General features: G+C 37.8%; 2 protein-coding genes across 2 annotated transcripts in view; one reads left to right on the top strand and one right to left on the bottom strand.

Annotated features, from left to right (window-relative positions):
* The window catches only part of LOC134823150 (pyridine nucleotide-disulfide oxidoreductase domain-containing protein 2-like), a 32,213-nt gene extending 18,026 nt beyond the window's left edge, over positions 1 to 14,187 (top strand). The window contains exons 5-15 of the mRNA XM_063834498.1: positions 7,886 to 7,922; positions 8,074 to 8,148; positions 10,937 to 11,062; positions 11,178 to 11,353; positions 11,641 to 11,745; positions 11,923 to 12,022; positions 12,223 to 12,379; positions 12,677 to 12,828; positions 12,994 to 13,098; positions 13,612 to 13,734; positions 13,887 to 14,187. Of these exons, the coding sequence (XP_063690568.1) occupies positions 7,886 to 7,922; positions 8,074 to 8,148; positions 10,937 to 11,062; positions 11,178 to 11,353; positions 11,641 to 11,745; positions 11,923 to 12,022; positions 12,223 to 12,379; positions 12,677 to 12,828; positions 12,994 to 13,098; positions 13,612 to 13,734; positions 13,887 to 13,954 (1,224 nt within the window). The 3' untranslated portion in view covers positions 13,955 to 14,187. The remainder of the gene's footprint in view (positions 1 to 7,885; positions 7,923 to 8,073; positions 8,149 to 10,936; positions 11,063 to 11,177; positions 11,354 to 11,640; positions 11,746 to 11,922; positions 12,023 to 12,222; positions 12,380 to 12,676; positions 12,829 to 12,993; positions 13,099 to 13,611; positions 13,735 to 13,886) is intronic.
* Positions 14,188 to 16,390: 2,203 nt separating this feature from the next.
* Positions 16,391 to 21,283, bottom strand: LOC134823056 (mRNA decay activator protein ZFP36L2-like). The gene is made up of 2 exons (XM_063834406.1): positions 21,139 to 21,283; positions 16,391 to 21,002 (listed from the first exon to the last, which is right to left on the bottom strand). The coding sequence occupies exons 1-2, from the start codon at positions 21,273 to 21,275 to the stop codon at positions 20,375 to 20,377; spliced, it is 765 nt and encodes a 254-aa protein (XP_063690476.1). The 5' UTR covers positions 21,276 to 21,283; the 3' UTR covers positions 16,391 to 20,374.
* Positions 21,284 to 22,888: the final 1,605 nt, after the last annotated feature.

The following is a 22,888-nucleotide window of genomic DNA, read 5'->3' as shown; positions in this document are numbered from 1 at the left end:
AATTTTTGAAAATACCGCCTTGGGATTGGACAGTTGGTCTGATTTAGAGCTTCTGGTTGGTTAGTTAGACGCCTACTTGGGACTACAAACACTTGTTGAAAGCTTACAAGACGCCTTACTTTAGCCGACCACTAGTCGCTACTTTAGTATTCAGCTTTACCAAGCCTCTATTACTCTATTAGTAAGGGAGAACTTAGTACGTCTCTATTACTCATTAGTGAGTGGGAGCTTAGTACGTCTCTATTACTCTATTAGTAAGGGAGAACTTAGTACGTCTCTATTACTCATTAGTAAGGGAGAACTTAGTACGTCTCTATTACTCAGTAGTGAGTGGGAGCTTAGTACGTCTCTATTACTCATTAGTGAGTGGGAGCTTAGTACGTCTCTATTACTCTATTAGTTAGGGAGAACTTAGTACGTCTCTATTACTCATTAGTGAGTGGGAGCTTAGTACGTCTCTATTACTCATTAGTGAGTGGGAGCTTAGTACGTCTCTATTACTCATTAGTGAGTGGGAGCTTAGTACGTCTCTATTGCTCATTAGTGAGTGGGAGCTTAGTACGTCTTTACTATTTTTCTATTCGAGCTTTTCATTTAAAATTAAAACAAGTCCTTCGTATTATGCAACTAGGGTGTGGACTGGCTACACCTGGTTAGTGGTTAATGCCTTACTTTGTTTTATTTAAATCGTATGGTACCTGAAAATATTTTTACTACACAACTTTCCGCTTATATTATTTGTTAGTTGCTATCCGACCGTTTAGGGTTTAGCTTCTATTTTCTGGAATTGAAATTGTTTCCCTCTGGAGTAGTTAAGTATCAGGTACCTTGCTAGTTGCTGTGAAGTACTATCAAGGTTGGAGTAGTTAAGTATCAGGTACCTTGCTAGTTGCTGTGAAGTACTATCAAGGTTGGAGTAGTTAAGTATCAGGTACCTTGCTAGTTGCTGTGAAGTACTATCAAGGTTGGAGTAGTTAAGTATCAGGTACCTTGCTAGTTGCTGTGAAGTACTATCAAGGTTGGTGTTATCCAGGTGAGAACTTCCACTTATCCTTTATGAGTAATCCTTGCTTACAAGCATTAATACACGGTTCTGAAGCAATTTTGCCACACAAAGAAGAAAATACTTCCTTTTGATTGAAGAGTGAGAGGTGTCGTGGTTCGCAAAAGAGTTAAACACGAGACAGTGTCAGTAAAGTGGTAAGGATTACAGGATTACAGCTCATGAGATATTTATAGTCATTAGGTATTGTAGTATAAGAGAACAGACAGTATCTTCATAATATGCTGTGGATTATGTGGTAGAATAGACAGTCCTAAGTTAAGACATTGTTTAGCAACTATAGAGCATTAGTCCTTCTAAAACCTGTCAGAAACCTGTTTAATATCACAGTGTCACCTGATGATATATTTTCCGGGTATGCCACGAGTTGACACTTAATGTTCTGGTTTATTTTGCTTTGGTGCTTTTTAAGCTCTTCTAGTTCTTGTAATCATTGGTGGAACTGCAATTAGCAATAATTATAATTACCAATAAGATAGTTTAGGAGTTTAAGTAAGTGTAATGATACGGTGTTATACCTAGTAGTTAATCTATATCATTACCTTGTTGAGCTATATCGTGTACTCGACACAAAGTGGAGCACAAGTGAAAGGAATAATAGAGAGTAAAGACTCTAATACATTGTATAAATCCATTAGATATTAAAAACTTATAATTAAATCTTATCAATGGTTTAACATTATTTGTAGCGGTGACATATTTTATAATGCTACTTTGTTTATTATATTACACAAAGCAGAACACCATACATTGTTCATTGCTCGTGAGCAACAATAGTATAAGATTTTAAGAAGTTTAAGAGTTGATCTTCAACAGGATTGCTAGTTTATAGACTTTCACTATCTCGTCATTTTCCTTTTTATCTGCTAATTTTCTTATCTACATCCTAATTTAGTAGTAGTAGTAGACAGTAGTAGCTAATACCATTACCTACTGATGCTTGTAAATTATTAAACCACAGCAACACAAATTGTAGACTGTCAGTACTCTGCACTCAGTTATGTTTATATCATTATTACACTGTTATACTCTTGAAATCGTTCTGTACCATCTCCTCAAATAAAGACAGCAACATTAGAATTCTCAACTAAGCGGTAAGAGAAGTAGACAACGCCTTCTCTAACGCAGTATCCGAATATTTTTCACTCTTAAACTATTACTAAGTGGTTATGCTATAGAGTATTTTATTATATAGAAGTATGTACTATGTAGTCTGTGAAATGTTTGATAAAGTTTATTAGTTTCTGAGTTGGAGTCCCTTTTCTCGTTGCTAGGGTCTTCTTCCGGCGCCTAACTACGAGAATAACAATCATTATAACTTAGATCACCGATGAAGATATCTCATCTTCAGACACATTGATTTGTTGATCACGTGATACCTGATAAGACAATGGACGATTAGGTCCTGACGACACTGATTTCAAATTTAGCCTCTCTTAACTTATCTCATATTCATATTTAGCACAATGTGTACCCTTATAAGCTTACCTATTCAGTCGCATTCTTGCAAACTTGATTCTTGATAATTTCTCATTTTGAAATGTGTCGATTGGTCTCGCAATAAGGTTCGTAGACTCATGTATAATGTATATGCATGCTCATGCTCATTCATGTATTTATGATGGTCAGCAATCAGCAATGATAACTACTAACCATATTGCTAACGGACTCTCGTGTTAGTTGTTACATACCAGTCACATTTCTCACATACCAGGGAGACTACTAGACTAGTGGTAATTAACTATTTACTTATATTAAGAAATGTGGTTAAAACGGTCCCCTCATGTTTTGTGAAAAGTAAATACTAAACAATATAATAGTAGCGTAGTTTTATACTTATATATAATATAGTAGAGTAGTTTTATACTTATTACTGCTTATTAGCTTATGATCCACCGTACACGCAAGTTATATTCTATCTGGTCTGTTTTAATAATTTCGTTGAAGAAATGATACTGTTTTTAAAATACATATTATGAATTTTATAATATTTTCTTGATCTGTGGTCGGCGCTCAACTTTTAAACAAAATTTGCTGGGTGTAAAGAATGTAGAAATGAATGGAAATTGAATTAGAAAACAAGCCGAGTTTTGTGTAAAATGACAAATTGCTTACAACAAGGTTCTCCTCTCCACGATCTGGAGCCGGAAACCTTGTTTGGAAATAGTTCCATAAGTATAATATATTGATTATTGACTTCTGTCAAACTCCATGCGTATCACTTTCCAGTGGGTAAAATGGTTTTGTTATAGCTATTAGCCGGCTATTAGCCAGCTATTAGCCGGCTGTTAGAGGGCTGTTACGGTAACAGTCGGCTAATAGCCAGTCAGCACTGTACCTATTTGCCGTTATTTAACTTATCTAATATTCTCCAGTCTGATATAATTCCCCAATTAATAAACTCAGCCAACTTGACATGGTATTCGTTTACAATTGTAACGAATTGTGACTTATTCGCTTCAATCACCTCATTTTACGTACTTACTAACATATGAACAATATTATCGCTGATGCAATTGATGTCTGGTAGACATATTATAGATTTATTAAAGATAGGAATATGTCCAAATGGGCTATGTCAGACTAAATATGTCTTGGCTTGAGACTAAATCATTTATTAGAAGAGGCTGGTTTAGACACATCCCAGTAGATATTGTCGACGCAAATTTCTTACCGAATTTCTTACCGGAAGTTTCCTGTTAAGTTTGCTGCGGGCAGAAGAAAGAACACCTGAAGTGATATAAAACTAAAACTTTGTTGACTGGTTCAAATGCTTAAATGGCCTTTAAATCAGCATAAAATAATAAAAAATTGGCCAAGGAATAAGAAGTGCCCAAAATTTGGACCCCCAAGTGGTGTCAAAAACGCGAATTGAATAGATAATAATTATTTTAGTCTCTTGAACCCGTCTAACACTCTAACACCACTATAGGGTTAGACGGGTTCCTGCTAGACTTTTAATATTTGTTACATTTACTTATCCAATCTGTTACTTACTCTTATTACTCCTAAAGCACTAGATAGCTGTTTACCACAGACCACCTTCAGCTATGTATCTGTTTTTCTTGAAACTTGAAATATTATTGACACTTTCTATTGTTATTGCGACTTGCGAGCTTATGTACAGTTACTTTCATAATTACTGACCCAAGACAAATCTTGACAAATCAAATACGTTTTATTTGCTCTTTAGAAAAGAGCACGTGCGCGTGGTTTGGACGCTACAGTTGACCCCCGTTCATTACCACTAATTGGAACTTGATAAGCGACACTTTATGTAAACTGAAGTTTTAATGATAATAACATCAGAAGGTCCTTTGTATTTACAGTACAGCTCTACCAGTGCCCTGATGAATTAATATTCAAATATTGAAGCGAGATTAGAATATGAATAGTCCAATCCCTCTTATTTCAATATTAATATTGATTCCTGATCATTATACAAACCTGTATATGATAATATTGATAAAACCATCTTATTCGCATCATTGTTATTAACATTATTAATTACTCCCGTCATTAATATTTAAAATATGATAATATCGTCTGCTCAGTGCTCATGAGTAATGGAGATTCCTGGAAAGCCAGAATCTCATCATGTCAATGGCAGACTATCATTAATAGTGTTAAGTACTAGTCGCCCCTACGTACAGGGAGAGTTTCTCTGATATTAACATATTATTTAATACTTACATTATATCTTATAACTGATCTTATAACCAATGTGATGGCACAAGCGAGTGTTGTTTAAGTAGTACTCAGTAACCATGTAATACTCGTCGAGTATATGCTAACTCAATTGTAATGCTTTATTCTATAGTCCATTTCAAAAACACCTGTTTATTTCTTTGTTCATCTCAGTAACTACATCATATACTATATATAAACATTATATATTATATGATAATAAATATTAAATATGGGACTTAAGTTATAGGTCTTGGTGCTGGTTAGTTGTTTTAGTGTGGTCAGTTCGTTGGCTACTGATTTACTACTTTTCTAATCTATATATACTGGTGTGCTATATAACCTGGCAGAAACTGACACTTAATACTTAGTAATAAGGTATATTATGACGTGTAAAATATTTGTATAGACTGTGTTAATGTGGAGTAGCTTTTAGAAACATTGTTTGAGCATAGCAGGAGATATAGATTATAGGACCCCACAAATTTAATGTAATAATCTACAATGATCTGATAAAAGTCCACAGTGACTAGGCCAGTAAAAATAATGCACGGTTAGCAGCCTTTGTGAACAACTAATGTGACAAGTATTATAAACCGATAGCTATGTTTTCCTGCTAAAGTGAGATAATGTTGAATAAGTGCAAAGTGGTCTTGTGTCCTCTTTTATCTACTAAATCTCTCTCTTTATTGTGCTAATATTGTTAGGCGTCAGTATTACTGCGGTTCAATAATCAGGTGAATTGTAGTAGTGCTGGACCCTTTATCATATCTACTGTGTGTATTTGTCAGCTTTCGTATAAGTCACTGACTATTAGTTCCTCTGAAAACCCTGCATAAACATTAAGTTAATAATTTAAGGCGATAAAGCTAGAATAGTAGTGACTTTGTTAAATTAACTTTATTTGTTACAGCCTCTATGAATTTGCTTTATCAATTATTTTGTTAGCACTTTCCATCGAGGAACAGCGTACCAGTTAAGAATAAGTTTAAATTATTTTTATTCAATTTCGAGTATTTTCGCTTTCAAAATGCTCAATATTAGATTTCAACTTACAATCTAACTCGACCCACCAGGTTAATGAAGATGATTGGTTAGTTTGTGTCACGTGGTGTGAATACTGTGCTCTGATTAGATAATGGAGATGTTCCTGCTCTGCTCCAGTATAACCGTCTTTATTGGGCTCCCTGCCAACTTCCTAGTGCTGATCTACTTCACATTTGGTCGTGTCCCCATCAACAAGTCCATGAAAACACTCCACATCTGGATAGTAGTGACGGATATGATAATAGCTGTAATCCTGCTCCCCTTCACTATGGATGGTATCTCCCAGTTCGAGGTGTACACCCCCTCTCATCACGTGCTGTGTGAGATATTAGAGTTCTCCGGGGATATGTGGATCCGGATATCTTACTTTCTTATCTGCATGATATCAGTAGTCAGACTGCGCCTCATCCGCCGTATTAAGAGTCCTGGTACTCGTGTTAAAGTTCCTATCAATAGAATCCTCATAGCTGCTTGTCTTTTCTTTGCTGTTCAGTCGTTGTTCCCGATAGTGTTGCGACACATCCAGGGAGACGCGCCCACGTGTATTGACCAGAAATTATGGGAGATAACATTCCCAGACCCTGTAAACAGACGGATCTGGAGACTATTAACAATTCTACTCCAGGTGGTGAGTGCTATTCTCATTATAGTGGTAGTTAACAGTATCTCAATATACCACCTACTATTAGATGAGGGTAGAAAGCTAAGCTCAGTAGAGCGACTCACTATACAGTGGGTCAACACCACCTTCAGAAGACAGAACTCTGTGTTTGATGAACCTAGCTTGGTTAAAGTCAAGACCTTTGCAGCGTGTGTTAAAGCTGCGTCCATCACTCTCCTGCTGGCTTTTGTGTTCTTCTGTCTGCACATATCAGGTGTGATACACACGTGCTGTAAGATACTGAGTATAGAGACTCACATTAACGGGGAGATAGCTAACTCTATCAGCTACCTTACCCCCGCCGTGCAGTGCATTGTGTACGGGCTCAACTTTAAAGGGTTCTGGGTGTTTTGGTATAACGCACTGTTGAGGTTAGCACTGAGGGTAAAGGGTGTGTTGGGGTACAGCACTGTGTTGGAGAGCAGAGTGAGTGAGGGTCAGAGTGAGGAGCTACTCAATGATAACACTCACCACTCTAGAGTATCATCTCAGGTGCTGAACACTCGCCACAACACTCACCAGACTCCTCACCACACCCCTCGATTGGACAGAGATGTGATAATGTGGTATAATTAATATCAATTATATATATTCTTAATTAGTCTTCTTGTTGCAGTTGTTTGTGTGTTGGTTCTGTTATTGTAGCTAAATGTGGATCATATTGATAAATGGTTGAGAGATGTAACTTGACCTTCTATGAAAGTCTAAAAGCGCTGGAGATGCAAAATTATGCCGTTTATTTGTTTTTAAAACTTGATATTGATAAATCATTCACTGCTGATGTAGACTTATAGACTATAAAGTATTTGTTAATTGCTTTTGTTTGCTAATTATTTACTTAGAATCAAACCTTTCTTTTTTCAATCTACTGACTAATTCTTTGTACGATTTATGATACGGGGATGAATGAACTGTCTTCTAATTTACACATCTTAGGAAAAGTATTTAAAATTGGAAGACACAATTTAATTTCAAACTCTTTACTACTCTACAAACTCTAAAATTAGTGGATCCTCCTTACCTCGGTGTTGTTAATTTCGTAACATTATTTAAATGAAAAAGTTACAAGAAGTAACAAAATCGTAGGTAAAAAGTTACAAAATCGTAGGCAGGGTGGGCTGTCTCTTTTATCTTCTCCAAAATATCAATCAGGACTTTCTAAGAATAATTCTTTGCTGTTTACTCAAAATTGTGGTTAACCGCTGATGAAATGGTCTAAAGAGGTTCTCCGAAGAGTTTTTCAACACCAGCATTTTATAAAAATAAATTGTCCACACTCCACTGTAAAGAAGGATCGAAAATTAGATTTCTGACTGTGTTATATTACAAATCCTTTATTAGAGCTTAGTGAAAACTTGATACTTGAGATAATTTTTCAGTTATTACTTCCTTGATTAGCTTAAAATAATAAAATGTAACTTTTTCAGAACTTCCACCCCTACGAGGACTGGTTGTCTAAATATGGTAAGAATGTTAGCTAAATATGTTAAATATGCTAAATATGTGGTGCAAAATTTGTGGGTGAAGTTATTACACACTGTCACGTGAAAACTCGGCCCAGAGTTAAGTGACAGATAAACTGATAAAGTTCATAAGATAAAAGATATGATTTCAGCGAGACACATGGAGAAATTACTGGATATTATACCGCCCGGAGAGTCTAAACTAAGTTATCTCAGAATGTTGTCTGGTAAGTGAAGCTGTAAACTGACTCCAAACCTCTTAAAATTTGAAAATTCAATTAATTATTATACATATAAATCAAGCGTTACATTTCAGCCATACAAAATTACAATGACATATTTTGATATACTAATTGATAAATGGTACTGCAATATAAGTTGCTTAATGTGTGGCCGAATGACAACTGACTAAACAAGAAGAATAAACTTGATTATATAATAATTAATTCGGCTCAACCAACACATAGCAAGAGCCACATTAACGTTGGGGCCGTCTAAAATATAGAAAAATCCAGCAAAATGTTAACATGATATAGCCTTGTGTTTCAGTTAGATGTTAACATGATATATACCTTGTGTTTCAGCAAAATGTTAACATGATAATATGTGCCACGCAATACAGATTCATTTTGTTTGAAATTATCAACAAATGTCTGGAGACTGAGGGGCTCTAATTTTATGCTGAACAGTTTGGTATAATTCCAATCCTAGGGTTTAGTTTGATAATGTTATAAATTAGACTTTTTGTTCACTAAATTTGATAAAAATGAAAACAGTGAGTGATTTTGTTTGACAACATATGTGACAGTTCGTACTGCACTACAATTCCACTGTTGATCTATTTTAGTTTCATGTACTCTAGACACATTTTCTCCAGATTCTCCAGCGCTTTTTTAAAGTCATCAACATACCGATCACGCGGCTGAGGACATAGGACTTCATAGAAATAATCTCCTCCTTGTTTAGCTTGTTCCGCTCTGAAGCGTTGTTCCGAAAAGTAACGCTGCTCATCGTCACTTAGTATTTTAGGAATCATAAGTGTCGCACAGGTTGTAGCTCTTTCTGCTGTAAGCTTTATGTTTTGAAATTGCACATGATTTAATGCCAGCTGTGTTCTGATAGCTAAAGGATGTCTCAGTTTCTTCTTTAGGCTCTGGGTCCAAGAGAACTTCTCTAAATCAAATTGTTTTTTGCCAAACATTGTAGACAGTTCCATAAGTGCTTCTACAGGTTCCATTTCACGTAACTCATGATCATGCATTCCCGAGATGCAAATAGAATATATAATTTGCTCAATAGTTGACAATGATTCCACAATTTCATCTTCGGATGATCTCAAGCCAGGTACAAGCTCTTCCATTCTTTTTAGATAAAAGTTAGCCGCATCCTCTAGTATGTCTCCTCCTGACATATTCTTCGCAAGGTTATCTAAAGAGCGGATTAGTTCAGCAGTTTTGTGATTGATGGTTTTATTTATTTTTAAAAGTAAGGTAGCGAATTGTTGTGGTAATAATTCCGCATCCGTCAGTATTTGATCACTCATTCCAATTATCTGCTCTTTTACTATATCGCTAAGAAAAGTTATCACATTATAAAACTGATTAATATTATTATTAAGTAAGGGGAGTAAGTGTCTGCACCTAGTGGGTGGGGTAGAAATCACTACAGTAATGCAACAAAACAGCCTTAATAGTTAAAACAGGATTAATGTCAAACGTTCCACTGTTTTGGTGTGAGTTAAGGAATGTTTCATGGTATCATGTCTTCAGAGTTATATTATTGCGCATCATTGTTACAGCAATCCTAGAAAAATAGTAGGCAATCTTAAGCGAGACATTTGTTAACAAAGAAAAATATAGCCTGTGACTTGTCACTTGTGAAATACACAGATGATTTATAATTACTAGTGTAACCCGTGCCTACAGCCGGGACTTCACTATCGCAGTTAATGATGATGATTTTTACCGATCGTAAGACAAATGCCTATCAATTTCTACTTATCCATGCACCAATTTTAGATTTATAACATACCAAAATGCGTGAATAGTTGATAGGTTGATAATTTAAAAGAGAAAAAAGGTTATGCTAAAAAAGAGAACAATATTCCGGCTATGAGAAATGAGCATACAACTAAGTGCGCTTATCTAAACACTAGCCGAGTATCCGGTTACTTTTAACACAATCTTAGTTCTTATCAAGAAGACATGTGACATCTCGAGTTTCCTTTAAATATAATGATATGCACAATGACAACCCAAAATATTGTGAAAACTCGGATAAATGTTCCAATCGTGTTATGGTGAAACTTCCCTTCAAAATCGTATTTCTTTGGTGAAATTAATTAAAACCCGCCGCTTTAATGATTAGAAATGCCAAGTTAACATGATATATCCTTGTGTTTCAGCAAGATGTTAACATGATACAGTGGTGTAACGAAGGGCCCCGCTGACCCCGCCGTGCGGGGGGGGGGGGGGGGGGGGGGGGGGGGGGGGGGGGGGGGGTGCAATCTTAGGGGGGCGCAAAATCGTCGTTTGAATGTGGGACAATTTTGAAAAACTTAACTGAGGTACTAGCAAAACTGCACGTTCTGCTCTAGAAACGCACTTTTTTTAGAGATTTTACCGGCGTATCCTCCAAAATCACCTAATTTGTTCAATTGCAGGGAGGGGCGCCAAAAGGGGAGGGTCGCCAACAGGGCAGCGCATTTTCGTTACGCCACTGAGTCATGATATACCTTGTGTTTCAGCAAAATGTTAACATGATATAACCTTGTGTTTCAGCAAGAAGTTAACATGATATAACCTTGTGTTTCAGCAAGACGTTAACATGATATACCTTGTGTTTCAGCAAGATGTTAACATGATATAGCCTTGTGTTTCAGCAAGACGTTAACATGATATACCTTGTGTTTCAGCAAGATGTTAACATGATATACCTTGTGTTTCAGCAAGATGTTAACATGATATAACCTTGTGTTTCAGCAAGACGTTAACATGATATAACCTTGTGTTTCAGCAAGGGGGCTGCTACCGGATCTGCACGAGTTTTTAGACCTGTTGACTTCACCAGCCACTAAAATACTGGACAGGTGGTTTGAAAGTGAACCTTTGCGGGCCACCCTCGCTACCGACTCAGTTATAGGTAAGTCATCATATTGTTACGGTTTTACTCTACAACAGATAATGAAACAGTAAATAACTAAACATTAACCATATCGTCCCCCCGATGTAATATTTAAAACCCTCCCCCTGACCAGGTGCATGGCACGGACCCTCGACCCTGGGCAGCTCGTACGTGCTGCTACATCACGTGATGGGAGGTATTGGGGAGAGGGAGGGAGCGTGGGGCTACGTGGAGGGCGGCATGGGTAATGTGTCTAATGCTATCGCTAGATCAGCTCTGGAGGCAGGCGCTACCATCAAGACTGATGCAGTTAGTTAATTGTAACGAGAAATTGTGCACACTTAATAATTAAATTACACTAATAATAGATTTCCTTGATACCTTGATTCTGAAAATCGGTACCACTCGATATTCTTATATGCACGCGAGCGCGGTGACAATTTCATAATGAAAAAGTCCCGTTTTGTACTTGCAACAACAATCTGCGCGTTACGCGCACTTAATTCCATCAGCTTATTCTATCCATACGCCACACATTGCCAGCGTATTTGACATTTTGTAGACGTTTAAGGTCTTAAAATTGATTCTGTTGACAGGGAGTTGAACAGATAAATGTTAACGATAACAAAGTGTGTGGTGTTACTCTGCACGATGGTACAGTTATTGAGAGTAACATCGTTCTTTCAAACGCGACACCAAAGGTAGGATTCTTGTTTTAAAATATAGATTAACCACATATTTTAAACGCCGTATGTTGCCGTAATTCAGTAACAGAACTATTGTGGGTAACAGAACTATTGTGGGTTATTTTAGCGTCTCACAACTTGTGCTTGTCCTCATGTTGAGATTCAGTAGAACTTAAGAAAAATATCTTCCAGGTGACGTTCCAGGATATTCTCGACTCGAGCCTCCTTCCAAAGGAATACATGTCCCATATCAAGACCATTGATTACACCTCACCAGTCTTCAAACTTAATGGTGAGACATTGTAAGACAATTGTAATAGTATGCGAAGTATTTCATTTTACGGCTTCACTTCCTTTATGCAGACGAAATCTGACAAATTTGTAATCGAGTCATACTATGGGGCTACCAGTCAGTAACCGCAGAGAAACTCGCAGTATTTGAAGATTAAAAGGTTAAATATATAACTCTAATACAACAATAACCCCGCTCAGTTGCGATGGACAAGATCCCCACATTTAGAGGCCACGCTAACGGCCCTGGTGAGACGGCCGGTCCTCAACATCAGGGAACTATACATCTCAACTCAGAAACTACTGGCATGGTGGATAGGGCCTTCTCTGACGCTTGCCAGGGCTTACCTAGTGACCGGTAAGTTACCTAGTGACCGGTTGGTTACCTAGTGACCGGTTGGTTACCTAGTGACCGGTTGGTTACCTAGTGACCGGTTAGTTACCCAGTGACCGGTTAGTTACCTAGTGACCGGTTAGTTACCTAGTGACCGGTTAGTTACCTAGTGACCGGTTAGTTACCTAGTGACCGGTTAGTAACCTAGTGACCGGTTAGTTACCTAGTGACCGGTTAGTAACCTAGTGACCGGTTAAAAGAGCCAACAATAACACTTTTATCACCCACAACTAAAAACCACTGATTTATATCCCTCAACAGACCTATTCTGGAGATGACGATACCGTCCTCAGTAGACCCAACTCTGGCCCCTGAGGGGCACCACGTTGCCAGCTTCTTCATCCAATACGTCCCCTTCTCTCCTGCTGAAGGAGAATGGACCGAAGAGAGGAAAGACAACTTCGTAAAGAAAGGTAAAAACCTGCGCCTTCTACTCGTCTAATTGTTATTACTACAAAATCTATAAAAATCGGATACATCCGAATTGTTGTTAAGAGACTAGGATTGAAACCACCCTGTAACCCAGTAATCCTCCTAGTATGGCTATAGAGCTAATAACCGCCCTTTAACCCCCTCAGTGTTCTCACAAGTAGACGAGTACGCGCCCGGTTTCTCAGACAGTGTGGTGGGGTACGACGCTTTGGCCCCTCCTGATCTGGAGCGCATATTCGGACTAACCGGAGGTAACTAAATACTAACTAGACACTAACTAAATACTAACTAGACACTAGTATAGGCAGCTCCTAGGTAGCTCTTAGGCATTAGGCAAGAGGGCTAGCATAGTGACATCGCCCGGTAACATGGTAACAGAAATGCAGGAGTTCGTGTGCGGCCAAAGCAGAGCTATACATTTGAATTTTTATGCTTAAACTCAAATTGCATGCAACTTTTGTGTGTAACTTGTGTTCTGGTGTTCACAGTTGACATATTGGCTACTTTGATCCGAAACTTCAAGGGCCTCGGAAATTTTGCCTTTTGACGGCACCAGATCAATTATTTGTGAAGTGCAACAATCCATAGCATGCCATGAGAATCAGCTAGAGAACATGTCAGCGCAAGATCAAGGAGCCGAGCATGCATCTCGCTGCCGCCAACAAATCAACAAATGATCCTTGAATTTGTAACAAGTTGTTACATGTCCAACTTCAACAATTCAAACCCCAAAAATTGCCATGATTCTAACTACACTCCTGCAGGTAACATATACCAGGGCTCTATGGGGCTAGACCAGCTGTTCACCCAGAGACCCACCTACCTGACCCCAGCCTACACTACACCAGTAAACGGTCTCTACCTCTGCGGTGCGAGCACTCATCCAGGTGGGGTTCTCTCTTTGTGTATGATAACTCCAAGCACCCGAGCTAATATCTTATTCAGCGAGATTTTGAGGTTTCAATTTGTTTGTTCAGTAATCAGTTATTAATGTAACAATTTAGTTCTAAATATCAGTCTAATAATGTCTGTACTTCAGGTGGCGGTGTACTTGGGGCTCCAGGTAGGAACTGCTCTAAGGTTGTCCTTCAAAACAGGCGCAAATAAGGAAACCGGGATTGTAACAGCAAAATTATTGTAAAGAAACGTATTACTTCGTTGAAACTTTTTAATTACACTTGAATTATGTATTACTGTTTGAATATCAGAAGAGTTGACACGTTGTGATTCCGTATTTTAGGAAGGCCTTTCGCCATGTTTAATTTCACAGATTTGAACAGTTTTTTGTGGGTTTTGTTAATAATTATATATAATTATATCTACTAAAGCGCGCTAAATTGAATTAAAATTTTTTGACTCAACTCGGAACTGAGGATAACCCTCAGCTGCTACTTTATCTGGACCTCGGGATTTGAAAGTAATCCCACATCCGTCATCCAAATATGGCTCGGTTCACAAAAATTTACCATAAATGTTAGGCTCTGTTATAGTTTACGTTGAGCCGTAGTTTTAGCTGCAGTGCAGTATTTTTACTTTCTAGTTTCTACGTACAGGGTGAGTTGAAAATAGTGTGTGGAAAGTAAATGGCTCTAATTTTTTTGACAAATGAAATTTCCACTTAATTTTTGCATATTTAGGTAATGAAAATATATACTTTTTATAATAATACAATTAAAATACTTAATAATTAATAATTTGCTCAACCCATCGTCCTTTATTAGCTAGGACATATTGATAACGTGTAAGAGAATTGTCTATAGCCGACTTGACTGTATTATGGGGGCAGGGGGGTCTTCATGGAAATTTTCTCAAAATCGACATTTTAGTTAGTTGTTTCTGATAGAGGGGAGTAATATCTATCAGATGCTTTTGATGCCGTGGAAAAATATCGTTCCTAGCCGAAATTATTGCCGGTCAAAGGTCAGCGCGTGTGTGGTAATTGTATTGCGCGAGCGATTTTTGATCGCGTGCCCTGAAAATCGAGTCTAAAAATCTATTTTCTCCTACATTTTTTGAGCAATCACCCTGAAACTTTCAGTATATGTTCTAAGGATCATTTAGAAGAGATGAGCCAGACAGAATTTTGACATAGGCCTTTTAAAAAAATTTTATTCGATTTTGAAAATCTTGGACCACGTTTTTTGATGATTTTTTGAGGTCCACGATTTTCAAAATCGAATAAAATTTTTTAAAAAGCCTATCTCAAAATTTTGTCTGGCTCATCTCTTTTAAATGATCCCTAGAACATATCCTGAAAGTTTCAGGGTGATTGCTTAAAAAATGTAGGAGAATATAGATTTTTAGACTCGATTTTCAGGGCACACGATTTGAGAACCCCATTAGGACAAATTTAAGATTTTTTGGAAAACTGCCATAAATCAACCAAATTATGAGTTAGAATCAAATGAGAGGCAATAATGAAATATGTAAAGTTAATGAACTGATAGCAATTCACCTTTAAAAATTTGCTCCTTCATAAAAAAAATGATCGATTTTTACTTTCCACACACTATTTTCAACTCACCCTGTATGTTTTATCGCAAATTTCTCGGAGACGATTAATTGAAAAGTCTGATCATACTGAGGAAGAACCACGGTTTTTATGTTACTAGCCGTAGTCTAATTTAAGCCGTATGTTGTATTTTCTATATTTAAACGTACTCAACGTAGACAGTAAATTTTTCAACTTTGAAATCTCATAATTACCATTAAATTGTGTTTGATTTTTTTCAAAAATGTGCCAAAATCATTCATGAAATCCCCGGCTGTGCCCCCGGCAAATGCATGGTTTTTGGCCGGGGCCGGGGTTAAATTTATTGCCCGGGCCGGGGTTTACCCCCGGCGATTTTCCAAATTTTGGCCGGGGGTTGTGATTTTGCCCGGGGCCCCGGTCGACCACTGCTCATGACAGTGATTAGCGTATTATTATTAGCAGAGGCTGGTAACCGAAAGCGAAAGTGTCTGTCACTTGTCAAAACAAGATTACCAGCCAATCCTTTGTCACGTCCACAGCGTGGCAGTATCACGTTTAATAGTAGTAGTTTTTTATTACAGCCATTATAGAAGAGTGACCTGTTGAAATGTAATTCTAATTTTTAATATATAGTTTTAGAGATGGTATTTATAGCGCCTTTAATTTATATAATATTTCAGCTATTGCATTTCCGTGACCTTACCTATTTTTCAATATGATCTATTTTTACCGGTGATATCAATTCTAGCTACAGACACGAAAATCTTTATAATTTTTCTAAATCTGATTAATTCTATGATTTGTTATGTGGTGATTGATCGAATGTCAATATACAGTGTATGTAATCTTGTATGTAGCACGTATGTAATTAGATGTTTAGGTTTGCATGTTTAATTATTCACAGCAGCATTTTTACAGGAATAGGAATTTATAGGAATTATGGACAAATATTTACCATTAATTGAATGTTTTATTTTGTTAGATTAGAGAAGCTATTTTTATAAAAATTCTTCGTTTAACTTTTTTCCTGAGCACCTTGCTCCCATTTTAATACCTAACATTCCTTCGAGACGAATTAAAACTCGGTTATTAAACATCAAATATTAAAATACTCTTTAACTTAATCACAAATGTAACATGTTCTATTTATAGACCAATCATTCTACTGGCTCGAGGGATCCCCCTTTACCACAGAAACTAGAGTAAAGTTTTATATAGACACCCTCCTATCTTCTAAGTTGTAACCTATTTGTCACCCGACCAGTGTACCTATGGTAACGGTACCTAGAGTACCTATGTTACCATGGTAACGGTACCTAGAGTACCTATCACTTGATGCGATAACTGTGCTCTGTCAAGATATTCCAGACACAGTTTTAAATGATTTTGATTGTTAATTTTGGGATAATAGCCATATTTAAATGACTTGTCGTCAACCATTTCAATGATTTTGTTGATATTCAGTAATATCCTCAAATAAACGGGATGTTGACAGTTTATAAGCCGCATTAATCTTGAATTTTAAGAGTACTTCTCGGCTAAGTTGTTGCAGAAGGACAGCTAAAACTCAAGATAACTAGATCTGGGATAGGATCACTGGTCGGGTGATGGAAATACACAGACACACTACCATCACGGGACACCCATATATGGGCATGTCACACTACCATTACAAACAGTACACTGCTATCGTAGTCTACTTTACCAATACTGCCGCTATTGCTCTCAATAAGGGAGGGTTTTGCTTGTTTTACGTCAATCTCGTATTTATCCTTCTACTTAGCCCAAGCAGGAGCCAATTTGGAAAATAAATAACAACTATAAAAATTCCGATGGTTTAAGTGGCAGAGTTTAGGCAATTTGCCTCCTCCAATACCAACTCGATGAAATGTCGAGTTGTTAATATTTTTAGAAAAACAGACAATTATTACGATGACAGTTGTATTCATGTCCCACTAAACTTTAAAGGCCAGTAGTGGAGAGCAATAGTGGCAGAATGTACGTGGTTGGTATCTACAAAATCATCTTTCTAACACACTCTTCTTCATCATCTCTCTTCTTAACAACGGTATTCATTTATCCGGTCTGCAGGTAGCATTCCAATATGTTCCAACTTAAAAACCATATTATCTATATATTCAATACCGATTTGAAGTGATGGTTTTTCCACCCAAAAAACTTCAACGGCCCACAATCACTTGACATGACAGTGATACACAAATTGGGAAGTTGTAATTGTAATTGTTTAGTTTAAAAACACCTACAAGATTCAGGAGTAATGCCCCGCAAAACTCAAGTAGAAAAAGAAAATCACGAGCCCAGATATATGCTACACAGCACTGCTGGCCAATACACTAGTAAGCATGTGGGTTTCACCCTTAGTTCCGCTTTAATACACGTGGTAGTAAGCATAAGCCAGCAGGCGCAGAAACATATTCCAACCGGGATTACACAGATCACCGTAGTATAAAACACAAACCTCTCAAACCTGATCTACATTTTAGGAGAAGTACATCACTAAGTTCACGGTGTTATTGGGTTGTCACGTGGTATATTTGGTTGTCATGTGATTTATTTGGTTGTCATGTGACGACAGGATGCATCCGCCGCGCTCTGTGTGTGCTGGTTCAGTTTGCAGGCAGGCAGGAAACACCACGTATACAATGCCCAGGGTTTATGTGCACTGCACTCCAATAATCTTCCTGATCAATTTATATTGAGCTTGTGCCACGTGCGTTACCAAGGTAACCAACGAGGACGAGCTGCGCCGTCACGTGATTTCCCGGCAGCCAATGAGAGAGCGCGACGAGATGTCACGTGCGTTGCCAAGCATCTCGTTTAGTCGTACTCTCTTGGATCAGGAAATACCGGATAGTGTCACGTGGCAAGAAGTTAGTCACGTGACAGCTAACCGGACATTTCACTGGGCCAGCACAGTGCTACATTGTAAACATTGAGCTATTTTTAGAATCGAGCGATGACCGAGCTAAGTCATGTTCGGGCCGGTGAAAGCAATATTTTGTCGCAAGAAATGCTCAGAAAATTCAGAGCGATGAAGAGTACTAGACGAAAACAATGTCTAATATTGCCATGACAACCATTACAGCGTTACCCTGACAACCACATTCTAACGTGACAACCCCAATAACATCTCCAGTGATCTTAATAAAACACGTCTTATTTCCAATTATCCAAAGAATTTCACTATAAAAATTGAAAAAAAAAACACTGAACCACGGGGTTGTTGCCAAGGCAACGTTCCCAAACTTGCATGTTTTCCATACTATTGAGATATCTAATAATTTAAATATAAGCATTAAGCATATGTACATTGATATTAAAATCATTGAGAGCTTATTTCAGAGCATAATTACACAACACACGCCAAAGAATTATCACGTGATACCCTTATAAGGGCATGCCACAAAGAATTATCAGTTCATTGATCGACGAATTAATTGCTATTAACAATCTAAATTTTCCACATCTTACAGGCCAATCTATAATATAGGAGGGAACTTATTATTTAGAGACTAAAAACCACTACTAAACATGGGTGTTAGGATTATCATTAGATAGAGACAAAAAATAAGTTAAGAAAGAACAACTAAATTTCTCTGCCCAATTTCTCGTAAATCAAAATTTGTTCTGCCCTTGAAAAATTACAATAATAGTAATGATAATAATAATGATATTTAATAACAAAGCTAGTAATACTTGGTATAAAACTCGACATGCCATCATATTTATAATAACCTATTCTTTATCTTTCGCCGCAAATCCTTCTAATACCCGTCACTTTTGGCAACTAAATTAAAAGGGAGTTTGCGGCTAAATACAAATACAAAATGATAAGAACAATCCGATATCTTTGAGATATAATGCACCTGCTATCTTCATTAAGCTATTGCCCTGGGACAGCTGCTGCATACCAAACAAACTTGATAAATATTCCACATGCACATATTCATTATTATTCGCATTGATTATCCATTTACGAGTAAGGGAAAACTTAAAGGGACTGGTCAAACAAGTCAAAAGTAATACTGCTGTTTAGTTATTGGTCACTGAAAACTACGCATATCGCCAGAAAACCGACAATAGCCGTCATTTTCAATGGCCCGTTGTTACAAAGTGTAAATCTACCCACAAATCTAAGAATATATACAAAGTGTCTCAGTAACAAGTACGATGTTCCCAAGGTTACAGAACAAGGTTACCAAGGTTACCCAGGTTACAGAACAATACAATTACACACTCTACAAAAATGTAACAATTCTAAAACATTGCAATCATGGCTCGCTACCTTTGGTCGGATATTAAGGGTGAGTAATTGTGATTATATGTTAAAAATAAATGTTGCAGGGTTGGCACAATATACAAATTTTGAGATAATTTACACGTTTAACTGGCGCGGACTTTTCCCCGTAGTGAAGTTGTTACCATGGCCATTGCCATGGTTACAGTCTCACTCGCGTGCAGAAATCCGTGCATGCACGTGCAAAGCGGAATAACTTAGCATAAAAACAAGGAGCATGGAAAGTTGCTGTAAGATTTAATAATTTACAAAAACATTATACCGATCGTATTTACATTATATCCAAACAAGGCAATTGGAACTGGCATTTGTGGCTAAAAGTTCGAACTTTGGGGTTATATCGGTCTTGGAAAAGGTCAATTTCAAATTGTTGTTCTCAAATCCGCGTCGAGAAAATCTGATTCAAAACAGGGAATCTGGATAAGGAGCAGGGTTCAAATAAATTAAATTGTCGGTAATAGGCACGGGAAACTTTCACCACAAAAGTCAGTACTATTGCCTTTGTTAAAGATAAAAGAGATTTAAATTAAATTAAATTAATTGTCTGTTTGAAAAAAACCATATATAAGAGTAATGCAATCAAAACAAAACAAAATCCAAATTACCTGACGGAGGTAGTTTATGAATAAATTAGAGGAATTACCTTTAAAACCGAAGAATAAACACCAACCAAACCGCATTGTCATGACAACACAGGAGCACATGTGCCGAGAGAGGCGGCACCTTCATTTCAACTTTAGGCCGTCCCTAGACCGCTGAAGACGGGGAGTCGGCTATTTTTCGTCAAGTTCAACACGTTCCTTAGAGCTTGAGCTGTCTGCCAGTCGGAGACAGGGGGAGGGATCTGGGCTGCTGCAGTTCTTCTGTTGTAGTTGGGGGTAGCTTGCTGACTAGACCATCTCTTTAGCTCGTTACCAAGGTTACGGTAGGGCATCTGCTGGGCCATATAGTCCTGCTGCTGGAACATGAGCTGGTTGGACCGCTTGAGGGGGTCGTAGTAGTCAATACGGGGGGCAGGGGGAGAGGGAAGGTGGGATATAGGGGAGAAGTTTTCAGGAAGGAAGACAGACTCTGAACCTTGCATCGCGTACGGTTCTAGGGGTGAGAGCTTCATCTCGGTTGCGTTTTGTCCTAACTCTTCTTTAGGGGTGTGGACAAAGTGGCATCTCTTACCGTACGGACAGAAACCCTCAGTGTGGAAAGTCCGGCAGAGTTCTGTCTTGTACTTGGGATGTCTGCAGAGAGAACGGAGCTCGGCCATGCCGTGCGCGAACTGGCACTTCTCTCCGTACTTGCACGTGCCGTACTCTTCGAACGCGCGGCATAGTTCTGTCTTGTACCGAGAGGAGTTGGACTGTCTCAATCTGAGAGTGAGACGTGTTAGCTTAACGGAAATACGGAATTATTAGATTTCTAGACGAACGAAATAAAGTTCATAATATTGCAATAGTAAATGAGGAAAACGTGTTAAGAAGAATACATTAAATGTTTAGAACTAACCTTCTTGGATCCTCCATAGCACCGCAATCAGGTGGACTGCTGGGTTGGGAGGAGAGGGAGGAGCTCTCAGCAGAGCTGGTAGATCCACACCGGTCCCTCAGCATTGTTCCCATTGTCATGCTACTTAAACCAGACATTATCTCAACAAGCTAGAGAGGGTGGGAGGGTTAGTTTGGGGATAACAACAATTAATGAGGTTAAATGTAACAATAACGAAATAACTAATAACATGGTAGCAACTGATAGTTAACTCGGAAACCATTCAGATAGATGCATAATTGGAGTTGCTGGAGTCGTTAATGGATCGAAATCTAACCATCAGCACTTTAAATATTGGGTCCGTTTTAAATTTCAGTCTTATCTTAACACCATTGATGTTGAAAGCTCAGATTATCAACCTCAGGTGGAACAGATTACAGATGGCCAATATTCTGGGAATTATCAGGCTTATTATTGTTATTATTAACGAAATAAGTTAAAACATTTAAACGTGTTGTCAGCAAACACGTGCATATTAACAAGAAAATGTTAACAACAAACTATTAACAACAAAATAATAAATAATAAATAAGTAAATAGAGTTTAAGCGCTGCCCGTCACCTTTTGAAAGTGACAGTTGATAGGGATGGTATGCCAATCAACAGGGAAATTTGAGACAACAGGTAAATAACAGGTAAATAGCAGGTAAATAACAGGTAAATAACACGAGACAAAGTGTCAGCTACAAACTGTCACGTGACTTACAGTCACAACCGTTCTCACCAATCTAATGAAATTTAATAAATTAGTTGGTGGACTGGTTCTAGGCCGTGCCAAAGCCTGTACAAACATTGTGAATCAACGTCATGAGAGAATATAATACAGTGTTATGTCTACCATTTATTGAAGTGAACTGATACTATGGAGGTAGTCATACAATTAAACTAGAGGAATAAAGTTGTAAGTAGCACAAAAAGTAGGAAATAACATGTAAATAACAAGGCTCAGTTACCATGGCAGTTAGAACTCCGAACTGAACACGTGAACTAGACACACATATATAGGATGTATTAAACATATGTTAAAAGTGTTACTGACTACCACCACCTCACCGCCACACAGCAATACTTCCCGGGTACCTGCCGTGTGACCCGGCGGGGAAGGTTTAAACTACTACATATGGTAAACCAGCAGAGATATTATTTAGAAGATAATTTAGGAAACAAAAGATCAAAACATATAATAATACAATATGATAAAGTAATTAAAGGTAATTAAAGGTAATTAAACGTACAGATTAATGCAGGCGGACGGTCGTGCAGGGTTAGTTTAATGGTTTGAAAACATTCTTATTAGCTTATTAACGACTTATATAACGAGAGAGTTAGCTGCACTATATGATATCATGTTACTAGTCCCCTTTAAAATGGAGCGTTCAATCTCCGGTAATTGCCACAAAATTGCATAAGTAGTTTATAATTGTATAATAAGGATAGGACATGGGAGACTGGCGGGGGGAGAGCAGGAGTCGGGGAGGCTTGGGGGTCCAATAAGGGGGGGGGGGGTCCAATAAGAGCCACACTTACAGGGAACAAAGTATATACAAGTCAAGAGACAAAAAGGGGAGTAATTAGTTAATTAGGTGATTAGATGTCCTGACTGGAGGACCTTCGTCTAGTTACACTGTTAAACGTGCACAAACAATGAGAATACAGGACAGCAGCTAACAACCTTAATCATGAAACTCTGATGGAGAATGTTACCATGGTAA

The sequence above is a fragment of the Bolinopsis microptera genome, chromosome 11 (assembly GCF_026151205.1).
Source record: "Bolinopsis microptera isolate Bmic1 chromosome 11, MBARI_Bmic_1.0, whole genome shotgun sequence".
Lineage (NCBI taxonomy): Eukaryota > Metazoa > Ctenophora > Tentaculata > Lobata > Bolinopsidae > Bolinopsis > Bolinopsis microptera.
Note: the sequence above shows the minus strand (reverse complement) of the source record. Positions and strands in the feature narration are given on the sequence as shown.